The sequence below is a fragment of the Sphaerodactylus townsendi genome, linkage group LG01, assembly GCF_021028975.2.
Source record: "Sphaerodactylus townsendi isolate TG3544 linkage group LG01, MPM_Stown_v2.3, whole genome shotgun sequence".
NCBI classification, from domain to species: domain Eukaryota; kingdom Metazoa; phylum Chordata; class Lepidosauria; order Squamata; family Sphaerodactylidae; genus Sphaerodactylus; species Sphaerodactylus townsendi.
In genome coordinates, this window is record NC_059425.1 from 51022650 (window position 1) to 51036705 (window position 14056).

The 14056-nt window shown below is 39.5% G+C and overlaps 1 protein-coding gene across 1 annotated transcript in view; it reads left to right on the plus strand.

The window, feature by feature from the left end:
• Positions 1 to 14056, plus strand: part of THADA (THADA armadillo repeat containing) — a 190898-nt gene that overhangs the window by 35431 nt on the left and 141411 nt on the right. The window contains 2 exon segments of the mRNA XM_048483022.1: positions 3863 to 3972; positions 13573 to 13705. Coding sequence (XP_048338979.1) covers positions 3863 to 3972; positions 13573 to 13705 — 243 coding nt within the window.

The following is a 14056-nucleotide window of genomic DNA, read 5'->3' on the forward strand; positions in this document are numbered from 1 at the left end:
TGTATTGGATAGTAAATAATGTTGATGTTTTGATTATAGATGGAAGAGAAAAAGTGCTAGCTGGATGCTAACAGAGGCAGTGCTTTAAATTTTAGGATTTTTTAAAAACATAAATTGGCTTACTTTTGTGTAATTTGGCTTTAACAATTAGTTCAGAACACTGTTTTAAGGGTTAATATGTTTAGGAAGATCCATAGACTGCTTACACCAGAATAATGCTTTGGAAAGAAAGAGTGTACCCGGCATGTTTGAATTTTTGATTTTTGGAACATTTTAATCATTTTTTACTCAAAGTAAAAAAAAAGAATTCTAAGGAAGAACCTTGTAAAGAAGTTTGATAAAGGATTCTTTCATGTGTTATCTGCCTCCTGTATCCAAGCCATGCATACGTGGGGAGTCTTCCAATTAATGGAGAGTGACTGTATGTACATCCATTAAACATTTAGAATTCTCTTACTGACTTCAGATTCACTTCCACTTGCGTGTTTTTCATTTGGCAGGCTGCAAGGTGAGACCTGATGAAATTGCCATTTTAGAAAAGCTTTTATGGTCTGCAATTTTAGACAGCAAACACATTGATTGATTGAGGATATCATGTTCCCCATAGGCTAAATGACAGAATTATGCTCATTCAGGGCTTCTTTTTTTTAAAAAAACTTGTTTTTTTAAAGACTTCGAAGGTTAGCACACCATCTGGGACTGTTCAAGAGAACGGACTGCAGTGTTTACAAGAAATTAGCTTACCACAAGTATTTCATTTGGAAATATTTTGGATTTATTAGATTTCTGTTTTTAATTGATGACCTTTTCCCTTTCCCATATGGTTTCAACCAATCCAGTTTCCACCCTCGGAGACTGACATATGCAACATGCATTTTTTCTCCCACTTTCAACCTTATGGGGGTGGGTGGGAGGTATAGGCAGGGGGAGGTCCGGGAATAAAACTCAGCTTCTACAAAGGCGTTGTAACATTTTAGACTGAAACAAATGACTTGAAAGTGTACTGATGACCAGTGTGTGCAGGGCCATGGAAATAATGCTAATATTTTTATTTGCACATTGTCTTCCAGCAGATGTTTTCAACTGGCTGACAGCTGTGCTTGTACTGTTTCAAAGCCCTTGAGTATAGAGAAGTGACCAGCAATATACCTCTGCCATTAAGTTCCTTGTTCTCTTCCAAGTCAAACAGGAACTGGTTTCTCAGAGTTATGTTCAACTTTGATGACAGTGCCATGAATTTCACATGAAAACATAGCTATAAATATTGACTGTTTTGTTAATAGCAAGTTTTTAGAAATGTCTCACTGAGCAGGTTGTATGCTTTCTTTTTTTAAAAAAAAATCCCCTATTTTTGCTGCTGTAATGGATCAGAATGTAATAAATGCCTTTTTCAGGAAAAAAAAGTACATGAAATCCTTAGCTGTTACAAATGAATGAAAGGTGGTTGATATTTTCTTACAACTGTATTTGTTGGCTGAAATTGCTGCTCAGTTACATGTGTTCAAATCCCATTGCAACCTGTGGGACTCTGCTTCTAAATTCACACGCTCAAGATGACTGCATATGCACACTTTTTCTATAATCTTTCCTGGCAGTGGTCTTAACATGGCCTGCTTACGTGAGTGACTAAATGGCTTTCTGTATTCAGGGTGTTTAAAAATAATTTGTCAATTGCATGAGTCAGTGGATCTAATTAGGAGATTGCATGAGGCTGCCTTATACTGGATCAGACTGTTTGTCCATCAAGATAAATATTGTCTACTGAGACTGGTGGCAGCTCCCCAGGTTCTTTACAGTGGTCATTCTCATTACCTGCGACCCAATTCCATTCACTGGCCATAATTAGACCCGGATAGAGAATAAAACTGCTGCTATCATACTGCCCTTATACACATCCATGTTGAGACCACGCTTGGAAGACTGTACAGTTGTGGTCACCACACCTGAAAAAGGATATTGCAAAGCTTGAGAAGCTGCAGAAAAAGAAAAAAAAGAGCAGTCACAATGATCAGGGGGCTGGGGCAACTCTTGTTTAATGTAGAAAAAAGGCGGGTAAGGAGAAACGTGATAGTGGTCTTTAAAATTATGCATGGTGTGGATAGAGTGGATAGGTAGAAGTCCCTCTCTCATAATACTACAATGCAAGGTCATCTGCTGATGCTGAAGAGATACGAAACAGACAAAAGGAAGTATTTCTTCTCACTATGCCACAGTTAAATTGTGGAACTGCCTGCCCTTGGATGTGGTGATGGCTGCCAGCTTGGAAGGGGAGAGTGGATAAGTTCATGGAGGATAGGGTTATCCATGCCTACTAGTCCAAATGGATACTAGCCCTGAGGCAAACTTATTCTCACAGTATCAGAGGAGCATGCTTATTATTTTAGGTGCTGTGAAACACAAGTAGGATAATTTTTATTTATTTATTTATTTATTTATTGACTTATGTGCTGCTCTTCTAAATGGACTCAGAGTGGCTCACAACATAAAATACAAAAATATACAATTTCATCTAAAATACTAATTCGATAAAACTACAAACTTCAACTAATACATACATGCAAAGACAAGCTAAAAATGCTGCTGCATTGTTTGTGGAAGCTCCTGAAAGCTCCTAGTTGGCTGCTGTGTGAGCAGACTGCTGGACATGATGGCTGTTGGCCTGATCCAGCATGGCTTTTCTTAGCTTCTTATGTTCACTGGATACTCTGGCAGTGAATTCAACAACTGAATTAGTTGTAAAGTGAAGATGTGAAGAATTATTCCTCTTTGACCATTCCATAACCTTTAACTTTTTCTGTTGCTATGCTGGGGATTGAACCAGAGACCTTCTGCGTATTAAGCAGATGCTCTGCATTGAGCCACAGCCCCTCACCAAAGAAAGATCTTAATAATTTTAATGATTTGGAGTTCCTCACAGAGTGACGGTGTGTGTGTGTGTGTGTGTGTGTGTGTGTGTGTGCCTATTAACAATGACATGAAACCTATGTCTTGTTAAAAGGGGGGTAATTTTGAGCAGTGCCCTGACTCCCAGTGCAGACCCCTGATTGATATCCACGCTTTTCCCAGAGGAATACAATGTGTTGTAGCAGGAAGAGAGAGAATCATATGTTTGCTTTCACATGTACTGCTCCCCTCACACCAAGTATGCAAACCAGGACATCTCTGTCCAGCCCTCTATCCCATCATTTTATCCCCTATGTGTAGAATTGTATCTGACCACAGACCCAGTTTGCAATATTACTTGACATATCTGATTGTGATCTTATAATGAAACTGATGACAGTTGGCAAGAAATGCTGTTGTAACACCAGGACATCATTAGAATTGGTATGTTCCAAGTTGCATGGGCAAGAGAAATAGTATAAATAAGAACTAAAACATATGAGCCAAAGGTCCATGGAAAGTGTTTGGCTTTTTCTGTTTCAAAGTACAGTCAACCAAACACGTATTTTGATGTTCCCTCTAGTTGAAAAATTGCTTATATTTACAATATTAGGCTGTTGGGAAAAAGTGCAAGAATCACCTTGTTCCTGGCAAGTCTATCTGTTTGTATCTTTTCAATATGAAGAAACATTCAATTGGACTCCTGCCAACTGAAGTAGGATTGCAATATGACGAGAGACTTGCATTTGTTCCGTTTTCGCTCTCAGTACTTCCAGTATGTTTTATCCCTTCCTTTTGTTTCCAGTGTCTCAGAGTTTTCATCTAAGAAGCTCAGTAAGATTTCTCCTATTTTTAGATGATGCTGTGATTGGACTCTTTCTTTCTGCGGTAAACAGCCATCTTTCTGTAGTGAATTCAACTCATGTTGCCAGCGGTATTGTAATAAAATATTGTTTGTGCTTTCTAAAACTTTTTCCAGGTAAAAGATATAGGAGAATATTTCAAGCGTCATCTCCTGACATCCAGACACAGAGGAGCATTTGAGTTGGCATATGCTGGCTTTGTAAAGCTGACTGAAGTATTCACAAGGTAAATTGCAACAGCTGTTGTTAATGCTCTTCCTTACATTCAGGTACAGTATGTTGTCAAAATGTAACCATAGCCTTTCCTAGATAAGTTCCAGCATTTTAACCATCCCGTCCTAATATCCACCTCTTTACGCTGCTCTTTTCCACCTTTCTTTTCCTAGTAACTGAAAGTCAGCCCAAAGGAGGAAGCCTTGCAGCGCTAACAAAATATGTGCAAAAATAGGCCGTGAGTCTCTAAGAACCAGGGATCTTGAAAACCTCCAGAGAAAGGCAGCCATATAAATATTTTAAATAAATAAATAAGGGGAGGTCTTACCATAATTGTGAAGCAGCCACCCAGTAGGCCTCTTTCTATACATACTTTATTGATTAAAAGTTCATCCCACCTTTCCACAAAAATGCTCAATAATTTTACAAGCCTCTAGGAATAAGGGCTAAAATACCTTAACAGCAAATCCAACGAGTTTAAATGTAGATCTGCCCTAAAGTAGGGCGTGTCATTTCAAGAACAAAAGAGGTATGTATGTAAATGTTGAGCCAATTTCTACACCCCAGTCTTCTTTTTTTCTTAGCTGAATAACTTCTGGTAGTAGAATTCAAAACGGGAGAGCTATCTCAAACGGTGGACTATGAGATGAGGAGCAGTGGCATACCTAGGCAAACTGGAGTCCTGGGCAAAACCTGAGTTTGATGCCCCCCCCCATGAGCAGCCACCCTCCCCCACCGTGACCAACCAATGATTTTTTCCAGGTCGTTTCAAAGTCACCATCACATTATAAAACATTCCCCAACTCACAAATCTGAACACAGCTATGGGCCATGCCACACAGCAGAAATATTTTTTGAAAACAATTTCAAAATGCTTTCAAAATGTTTTATTACTGGTATGAAAACATTTTATGGTGTTGTATCCAGTCCCCCCAATTGGGGGAAACAGCATCTCTTTCAATGTTATTTAAACTGGGGACCCCAGATTCTCCCTTTAAGGCGGATTTAATCTGGGCTCCCTAGTTTAAACAAGTGATGCTGGAATCCACCCCCAAACAGCATCACTTTCAGGGGTGTTTAAACTAGGGAGCCCAGATTCTCCTTTTAAATCCACCTTAAAGGGAGAATCTGGGGTCCCCAGTTTAAACCAACATTGAGAAAGTGATGCTATTTTGGGGAGTGATTCTCCCCCACCCTTCGAAACAGCATCCCTTCTCAATGTTTAAACTGGGGACTCCTCTTAGATTCTCCCTTTAAATCCATGCCGAAGGGGGTGGATTTAATAATAATAATAATAATAATAATAATAATAATAATAATAATAATAATAATAATAATAATAATAATAATAATAATAATAATAATAATAACCTTTATTAGGCATTGAGAGAATAAAAGAAAGAAAGAAAACAAGCATTGGCAGGAAGGGAGTGGATTTAAAAGGAGAATCTAGGGAAATTTAGGGGGTGCCTGCTGTTAGGGGTGCAATTATTAAGATAGCAGCACCAAAATTTCAGAGTATCTCCGTGAGCCCCTATTGATGATACCACCCAGGTTTTGGTGAAGTTTGGTTCAGGGGGTCCAAAGTTATGGACCCTCAAAGGTGTAGCCCCCATCTCCTATTAGCTCCCATTGGAAACAAAGGGATAGGTCCATAACTTTGGACTCCCTAAACCAAACCTCACCAAACCTGGGTGATATGATCAGGAGAGTCTCCTGAAAAATCCCTGAAAGTTTGCTGCTGCTAGCCTTAAAACTGCACCCCTGCAGGCCAAAAAAAAACTTTAGAAAAAAAAAAAAACACTTTGAAAATACAAAAAAAATCTCCACAAACAGAACCTGGCATTTTTGAAAGCCCACACTAAGCAAGGGGCGCACAGGCAGCTGCCCACTTTGGCCCAATCTGGGAATTTTCCCGTCTGGGCAGCTGCCCACTTTGCCCAATGGGACGTCCCTGATGAGGAGAATGTGAAAGCTATAATGAATACTGCTTTATACAAGCGGTGATTAAGATGTAGAATTCATGTAGATTCATGTAGGATAGATCTATCAGTGCATACCAGTCATTGTGACTAAAGGGAACTTCTACATTCAGAGTTAGTAAATCTCTGCTGGGAGGCAGCATCAAGAGACAGCCTCTTCTTCTGTTGTTGAACCTCCAGAGTAAACTGGTTGGCCACTGTGTGAGATCGGATGCGAGACTACTGGTCTAATTTGACAAGACTTTTTTTACAAAGACTCAGCACCCACTGCTTCTGGGAAAAAAGAGATTCTGCTGCCATCACATAATTTGTTTCTGGCTGTTGGTAATAATAGAATAGCATCCTTGTAGAAATTATGGGGCAGTTGTGGTTTGTATTCAGAGGCCAAGGATACCAAAAAAATTTTTTGTGGTAGAATGCAAACCAGACCGAAATCAAAACACTGCTTCTTCTTCCCTGGATATGGACTTCCACATAACAGTATGGTCAAGAGATTGCAATAAGGCATAGATCTGATAGGTCCAGCTGGTTGTGTGTTCATTTGGTCCTGGCATTTGTAAGCTTGAAAGAACCTCCTAGTAGTTTCTGAACTGCAGAAATATTGGACAGGACTAGTAAAATATCCAGGCATCATCCTTCTCTTCCTCCCCCCTTCTGTTGGCTATGAGTAGTAACTTGATAGATTTAAGAAAAAATATGCAATTTTCCCTTGGGAGCTCTCATTGTTTTCCATTGAATAATGAGTATATTTTACAGCTACAAAGATGTACAAAGGAAGAATTACACATGCAAAACAAATATGATACATAATGTTTTCCCATTTATTTGAATTTGTAGCCTGTCATAAGTCCCAAACAAATTAAAATGCAGTTTTCTATCATCCGTGCATTCATTAACTCTTAAATGTCTGGTGTTGTCAGAATAAGTAGGACAACTAATTGATTCCACCTTGGGACAGGAGACTTGAATGATTACTTCTGTCACAATGCATTCTATCGGATAAACATTTCATACATTAATGTAAAGTTTGATTCTTGTATATACAGCTGATGTGGGCTCGTATTCTCAGTAATTATCGTTGCATTTTTTTATATTCCATTTCACACATGAAAACTAGCTGGCAAGCCACTTTCACTTAGAAATGTCCTCCCCCCCATCTCACTTCCCTATGTTACTCAAAGCACGGTTTTATGAGTGCTAAGTATTTTTATTAGCAAAAATAAAAGGCCCTGTAGTATAAGCCTCTCAGAGGTAAAACAGTGAGGCTGATTTTTTCTGTATGTTCATGGTATTAACAGAAGGACTATATTATTTATGAAATCAGTAAATAAGAAAGAGAGCCATCCTAAACAGTTCTACACAGAAGTGAGTCTTATGTTATTCCATGGGGGCTAAATTCCTGGAAAGTGTATTTAGAATTGCATCTGAAATCTGTTAGTTGTACAATAATCTAAAAACTAAATTTGTCACATCGTGTCCTGTTCTAAAGTGAAACAAACATTTTGTACCTTTATTTTTAAATTCTGACAGATCAGTTTGTTTCTATCTTTCTAAGGTATGCTTCCGCTTATTTAATTCAATGAAAAGCTTTTTATTCAAGAGTTAAGATTAGACATTGTTATTTTTTTCTCCGTATGCCTTTAGGTAAAGTGCTATTTTAATTATGTTTGGGCTTTGCCACAAATTTTCTAGGGTTAAAAGAAGTTAAAAGAACATTGCTAAATTATTTTTAGCATGTAGTCTTGTTTTAGTTGGGACAAAGTATGTAGTTGTGTGAACTGTGGCAAAAGGTGAAAATTATGTGGTACATTTATTGTGTTCATTGAAAATGGTCGGAGTTGTGGCTACATAGGAGACTGTTTTAACTGGCAAGAAGAAAAGCAAATCAAAGGAACCACAAAAACCATTTGCTGAATTCATATATTGGCTAACTTAATGATTAAAAAGATTTTGCGGATTAAGTATGAGAAAATCATTTGTGCATTCTGATATGGGTCAGGACGTTCTTGGGGTACGACGTTCTTGAATTTGTGAATGCCGCCCTTGTGCTGCACTCTTATGTTGTAAAGGTCAGTTTCTCTAATGGTTGGGTGAGGGCTGTCTTAAACTATGGGGAAGAAGTGCCTCCTTGGAGGCGGACAGGGTTATTAGCTTTTTTAAAAAAAAATCCTGATGGGAGGGGCTTTCTTCTCAGTTCCCAGTTTTGGCCTTGTCTGTTCTGCAGACAGGTTGTAGTTGGTTGTGCTCATTAGAGAGCACAGTGGCTCTATTTCTTCAACAGTCTTTCTGATTTTCCCGTCTTGTTTCTTCGTTAGGAGTGGGATTGTACCTTTGCTGCAAGCCATGTCAGGATGGGATTGCCTCCCTTGCAGCTGACCCCTCTTTACACACTCCAAGGTTTTTATCTTGAGAAGGAGTGGGAAAAGCCTTGGGAACTCCATGCTCCAGCTAGGAGGTTCCCTCGTAATTCTGGTCCCCTTTGGACAAGTTGGCAACATTATCAGCTAGCCCCTCGCTTTCCAGCCCCACTTTAGCTGGGAGCATTTGGCAAGGAGCAGATTGAACTTGGTGGATGATGAAAATGGACCATGGAGCTTCAAGGGAGGTGGGAAGGCTGCCCACCAAGGAGTCTGAGTTCCTGAGGGGCACAAGGAGAATGAGAAAGCCCACACTAGAGGAAAGTATTTTGCTACAGACCACCACCAGCTCCCACTTGGGGTACGGCGTGCTTGAATTTGGAATTGCCTGTCTAGTGTAGTAAAGGTCCATTTTTCCTTAATTTAGAATCACCTGCTTTTCATGGAAATAACATTTCAGCCAACCCATAAGGTTGTAGCTACTGCCAAGTCAAAGGGAGTAGTCTCCTCCATTTTCAGTGTCAATAGTTCTTAATGTTTTTATACTTCAATACAACCTGAGATTTACTCGCACAGAAATGTAGAAACTAATGGGTGACTGGATGAGGTTGTATTACTTCTGGCATCATCAAAGCAGCACTATGTAGTGGTGGTAGGAATTTGTTAGATTGCATTTCAATATATTTTTCTCTTTCTGCTGGGCCCAGCAGGATAAAAATTTATGTTTGTCCAAAGATAAGTGCCATAATTTTTCCACTGAGCTTCAGGGTAGCCTTGAATATATTTCCTTCTGCTGCTTTCTTGGTAAACACCAATGGCAGTTATAGTGCAGCAGTATATTTTAAGCTTATTTGTGTGATACTTTGAAAGTATAGTGTAAAGTCTTGAACTATTGTTATCAGTATTCATGGCCTTTTATAGAAGATGAGAAGACAGGTTCCTATAAAGCTATAAATTCTGGGCCTTATTGAGATACTGGACAAAACTTGCTAGTAATAGAAATTCCTATCAAGAGGAAACTATATTATTACCTAACTCTGACTCTTAGAATGCACAGGAGGTTCCTTTTTGGATTATAGAGATGGCTTTTATAAGTCTAGCAAGACCTGATAAGTGTTTAGCCTCATTTATAGCAATGGAAAAATGAGCATGTAAGTAGTAAGTTGCTTATTTATGTATATATATTAATTTTATTTATTTACTTTATATCTCTTCTATTTTATTTTCATAACAACCTTGGGAGGTAAATTAGACTGAATGGACATGACTGGCTCAAGGTCACCCAGCAAGTGTCCATGACATGATTGGGGATTTGAATATGTATCAAAAGACTGTTTGCACCATTAATTTTTTTTCTGTCTGGAGCCAAAGCTCAGTTGTGATTGACCCTACCCCAGCTGCCTGAGCTGAGGACAGCCAGGGCCCAGACTCACACACGCAAGGAAGGTTGGGAGAGGGAGGTGGCTGGGACTCAGTCGAATCACAGTGGTGCTGCTGAGAATAAGGCAGGAAGCCCTGTAGAGGGTTTGATCAGACTTTGAGATGGCCATAATGGGAGAGGCTAAAAGGCAGCCCTGAGGAACAGGGAAGAAGCAGGGCAGGGAGACAGGCAACAGGGTAAAGAGACAGGAAAGGGTTCCTTTTCCTTTTATTGTATCTCAGGTGGAGAGTTGGGAGGAGATTAGAAACAGGCCAGATGGTTGTGGGGCCAGAGAATTCTATTAAAAAAAACTGGCTAGGGAGGAAGCAAGAGACTTGAGCTCAGATTAGAGAGATGGAAAACCAGTCGGAAAAGAAGCAGACCTGGGAGCTAGAACGTAGTGACGTAGGTATAGATTTTTTATGGGGTGGGTTCGGTGACTGAGGGCTTTCCAGCTGTTCCATTCCATGCATTATTTCAAGCCAGCCAGACATGTAATGGGAGGGGTTTGAACCCGAGAACCCCCCCTTTACCTACGTCCCAGCCAGTCTCCATTTCTGAAGCCAGTGAACCAGTTGGCCTCTTGGGGGGCAGATTGGGAGATTGTCTCAATGGTGGGGGAGTGTCACAGTTTTATATTGCCATTAGAAAAGGTCTTTTTGGATCAAAGTTAAAATGGAGGAGGAGAGAACGATGTAAACTGTTTTGTGGGTCCCCATTCAGGAGAAAAACGAGGTATATAACCAAATAAATAAAATTAAATAAATAAGTCTTTGAATACTGTTGTATTTGGGCAAGGATTATGTTTCAGAATTGGCAGTATAGCAAAAAGAAAGTGGGTTAAAATAGGGCACTTGTAAATATGGGAGTAACCTAGACTTGAACTGGAATTTTTTTATTTGTGTGACTTAAACTCACTTTTACCAATTGAGAATTTTATATTTATTTGCATGGTTTAAGTTTAGTCAAAAGAAAACAGGAAAAATAAGCTCTGAGATAAATTTCTTTAAATATAAACTGTGACTTTCCAAAATTAAGCAAAACAGTGGAATTCAAACATCCAGAAACACAAAGTTCTGTTTGGCAAAAACTTTTTCAATTACTTTTTCTTGACATATCACATTCAACTGCAGTTGAACTCAATGAGTTTAATAGTACAAGTCAAAATATTTCAGCATGAGCAAAGGTTAGATGAAAACTTGCCCTGGTTCATGGCTATGTTGAGAGAGCTGATAAAGGTGGTAAGCTTCTAGCCCTCTGTGTTATGGAATAATTAACTGAAGAATGTTTTTTGAAGGATATAAAATTAATAAATATTTATTTACTATATTTGTATTCTACTTTTTGGTATACTGAACTGAGGAAGTAAAACCAATATAGCCACAAAGAAGGCCCTATATTTGCAGCTGATGGTTGCCTTGCTAAACTTTTATTAGTGTTAGTTGCTGGACTTGTCAGCTGTCATCCCAGAGTGTTTAGAAACCTACTGAACATAAATGTACATACATGGATTCTCACAATAAAATACAGAGTAGAGTTACACCTGTCTATCCCCGTTAAGTTCAGTGGATTTTGAAGTTATTCTGTCTAGAACTGTGCTATAAGGTACCATACTGAGCACTGGACTACATTTTCACACACCGAAGACAGATAGCGTATGGTTTGACAATAGTTTTTTCTTACTATATCTTTAACAAACTTTTTAACTGGCAGAAGAGAGGCTGATGTCAGTTGCGTAGCTACCACCGGGGGGGGGGGGGCGGGCGCCCTGCCTCGGGTGCATGCCATTGGCATCACATGGAAGGTGAAAAATCTCTCCTCCCCCCTTCCCCTGCCTCCCCAGGCCTGGCAGAAGCACGGAGCAGCCTGGCGGGCCCAGCCAGGCTGCTTTTTCAGCCTGCTGCTCTTTGCAGCCAACTGAACTAAGGTAAGTGAGGGGGCAGGGGGGTAGTGGCTAGAACCACACACCCCTTCCCCTTCCTCCAGGCCTGGCAGAACCTCTTTGCAGCCAGCTGAACTAAGGTGGGGCAGGGCGCCACGGGGGGAACTGCGGGGGGCGGGGCCCGGGGCCTGGGCACCATTTGCCCCCCTACTGGCTGATGTTGAGTAAATGAACATAATATACAACAAAAATAACAGTAGCAGTTATTGGGGGATCCTCAGAATTGGAAAAGTTGAAGGCACTAGGAATAAAGGAAGAACCAGCATGCAAAGGATTGACTTAATGAAGGAACCACAGCCTTGACATGAGCCTTCAGCTCTTGAGACCTGAGCAAGACTGTTAATGATGTATTGGAGGTCACCATAAGTTGAAAGCGACTTGACACACACAGGATAATGAAGTTCTATTATGTTTTATCCCACCTTGCTTTCCAGTGAACTCAGGGTGGCATACATATTTTTCTCCAGTTTTATCCTCACAACAATGCTATAAGATTGATTGGCTGAAGGTGACTGAGAAAGCATCATGGGAGATTGAGGATCTGGGTCTGGGTCTCCCCAAACCTAGCTCAATACTAGAACCACTTTGTCTTCCCCAAATTACAATAACATCTGTATTTTCATCTGCCCACCCAATTCTGAAGACAGATGGCAAAATCAAGACATTTAATTGAGGACTTAATGGGTTCTCTGCAGATTTTGTATGTTTCAAACTGTGCAAACCTGTTATACACTTACTAATGAGTTCATATATTTAGGCTGCAGTCCTTTGTCACATTTCTGGGAGAAAGCCTCATTGAATGCAGCTTGCTTTAGTAAACATGCACAGGATGTTGATGATTTTTCCTTCAAGTATATTTCCATAGAAATTACTAGGAACATTTCAGTAATCATCTTGGGATTTTAAGGTGAAATAATAACCTCAGAGCCAGTCTAGTATAGCAGATAGTGTTGGACTAGGATCTGGGAAACTCTGGTTCAAATTTTTATTGTGGATGCTTTCTGAGTGATCTTGGGCCAGTCATGCACACATGGTCTAACCTATAAAGTAAATTAAAAATTAAATGCATAAACACGAGGCCTCCACGTACCTCTATGTTCATCTCCCATTACAATACATGAGGCTAACTGCTGATCAGATCTTGCAGACTTATAAAACGCTGCTATAATCCAAGAGGAATCTCCTGTGCATTCTGAGAGAATCCGAGTTGGGTAACAACATAGTTTCCTCTTGATAGTAATTTATATTCCTAGCAAACTTTGCAAGAAGGGGTAGATTTTGCAGCATGCTGCTTAAAACCTTGTGTCAATTTTTATGTAAATATTGTAGCAAGCCTAACTGAAATGATCCAGAAATATTGTAGTTGAGGGGATCCCAGAACAGGTGTACCCTGAATTTAATAAGTTGCTATCATCTGCCTGTTCAAGATTGTTTTAAGTGTTCTAGCATTAGGTACTGTTTTCTGAAATGACTACTGTGTCTCCTGAAATATGAATCTCAAGGTTGTTTACAAGTCAATCTACATGTATCAACAAGTGCTGTATGTTGTGCCTAGTTACACTTAAGCTGGCAAGAAGAATGTGTGGGAACTAAGATAGGACATTGTTTAATAATAATCAAAGTAGTGATATGGCTCTGTTTGTAAAAGAAGTTGAATGTTGAATGCCAAGGATAGTTTTTTGTGCCTGGCAATTATACAGCTGTCAATATGAGATTTTTGTGAGGAATACAGTCCCTGATATTATCCCCCACAAAATCCTGCAAAGTTTCTTTATATTTAGTACTACTGATCGCTTCTGTATTCAGCTTTTGAAGAAAATTTAAATTTAGGGTTGTAAAATGTTTTCCATTTTTCTTTTTATGTTTCTGTTTTCAATTAGAGAAGTTCATTTGCTTTTCCATGCTTCTTTAGGTGTGACAACGAGAGTCTGCACAAACTGCCACAGCAGTGGTTATACAATGTATTGGAAGAAATTAAATCTAGCAACCCTGCATCTAAACTCTGTGCCACCAGACGCAGTGCTGGGATTCCATTTTATATACAGGTACCTACCATAGATGTGTATTTTTTCTTAATGCTTAGTACTCTCTCATTGCCTCTTTTGTGGAAAACACAAAATGCAATTTCTGATAAAATGCAGGTCTTCTAGGTAATGTACTTGTTCTTGTTGGTAGTGCTTTTTTTGTTCATTCAAAGGCAGTCTGAGGAACAAATTCGGAACATGTTTGCAAATTACACGTTACACATTAGCAGAATCTTCACCTGGGATTATACAGGACATAAGTGAAGCAAAAAGTTGGAATAGCACAGAGCTGTTGAATGGCATTTCCTGAGAACAGGAACACTGTAGTGGACTTGTGCGTCACTCTGTAGGCTGCCAGTTACTCTTTTGCGA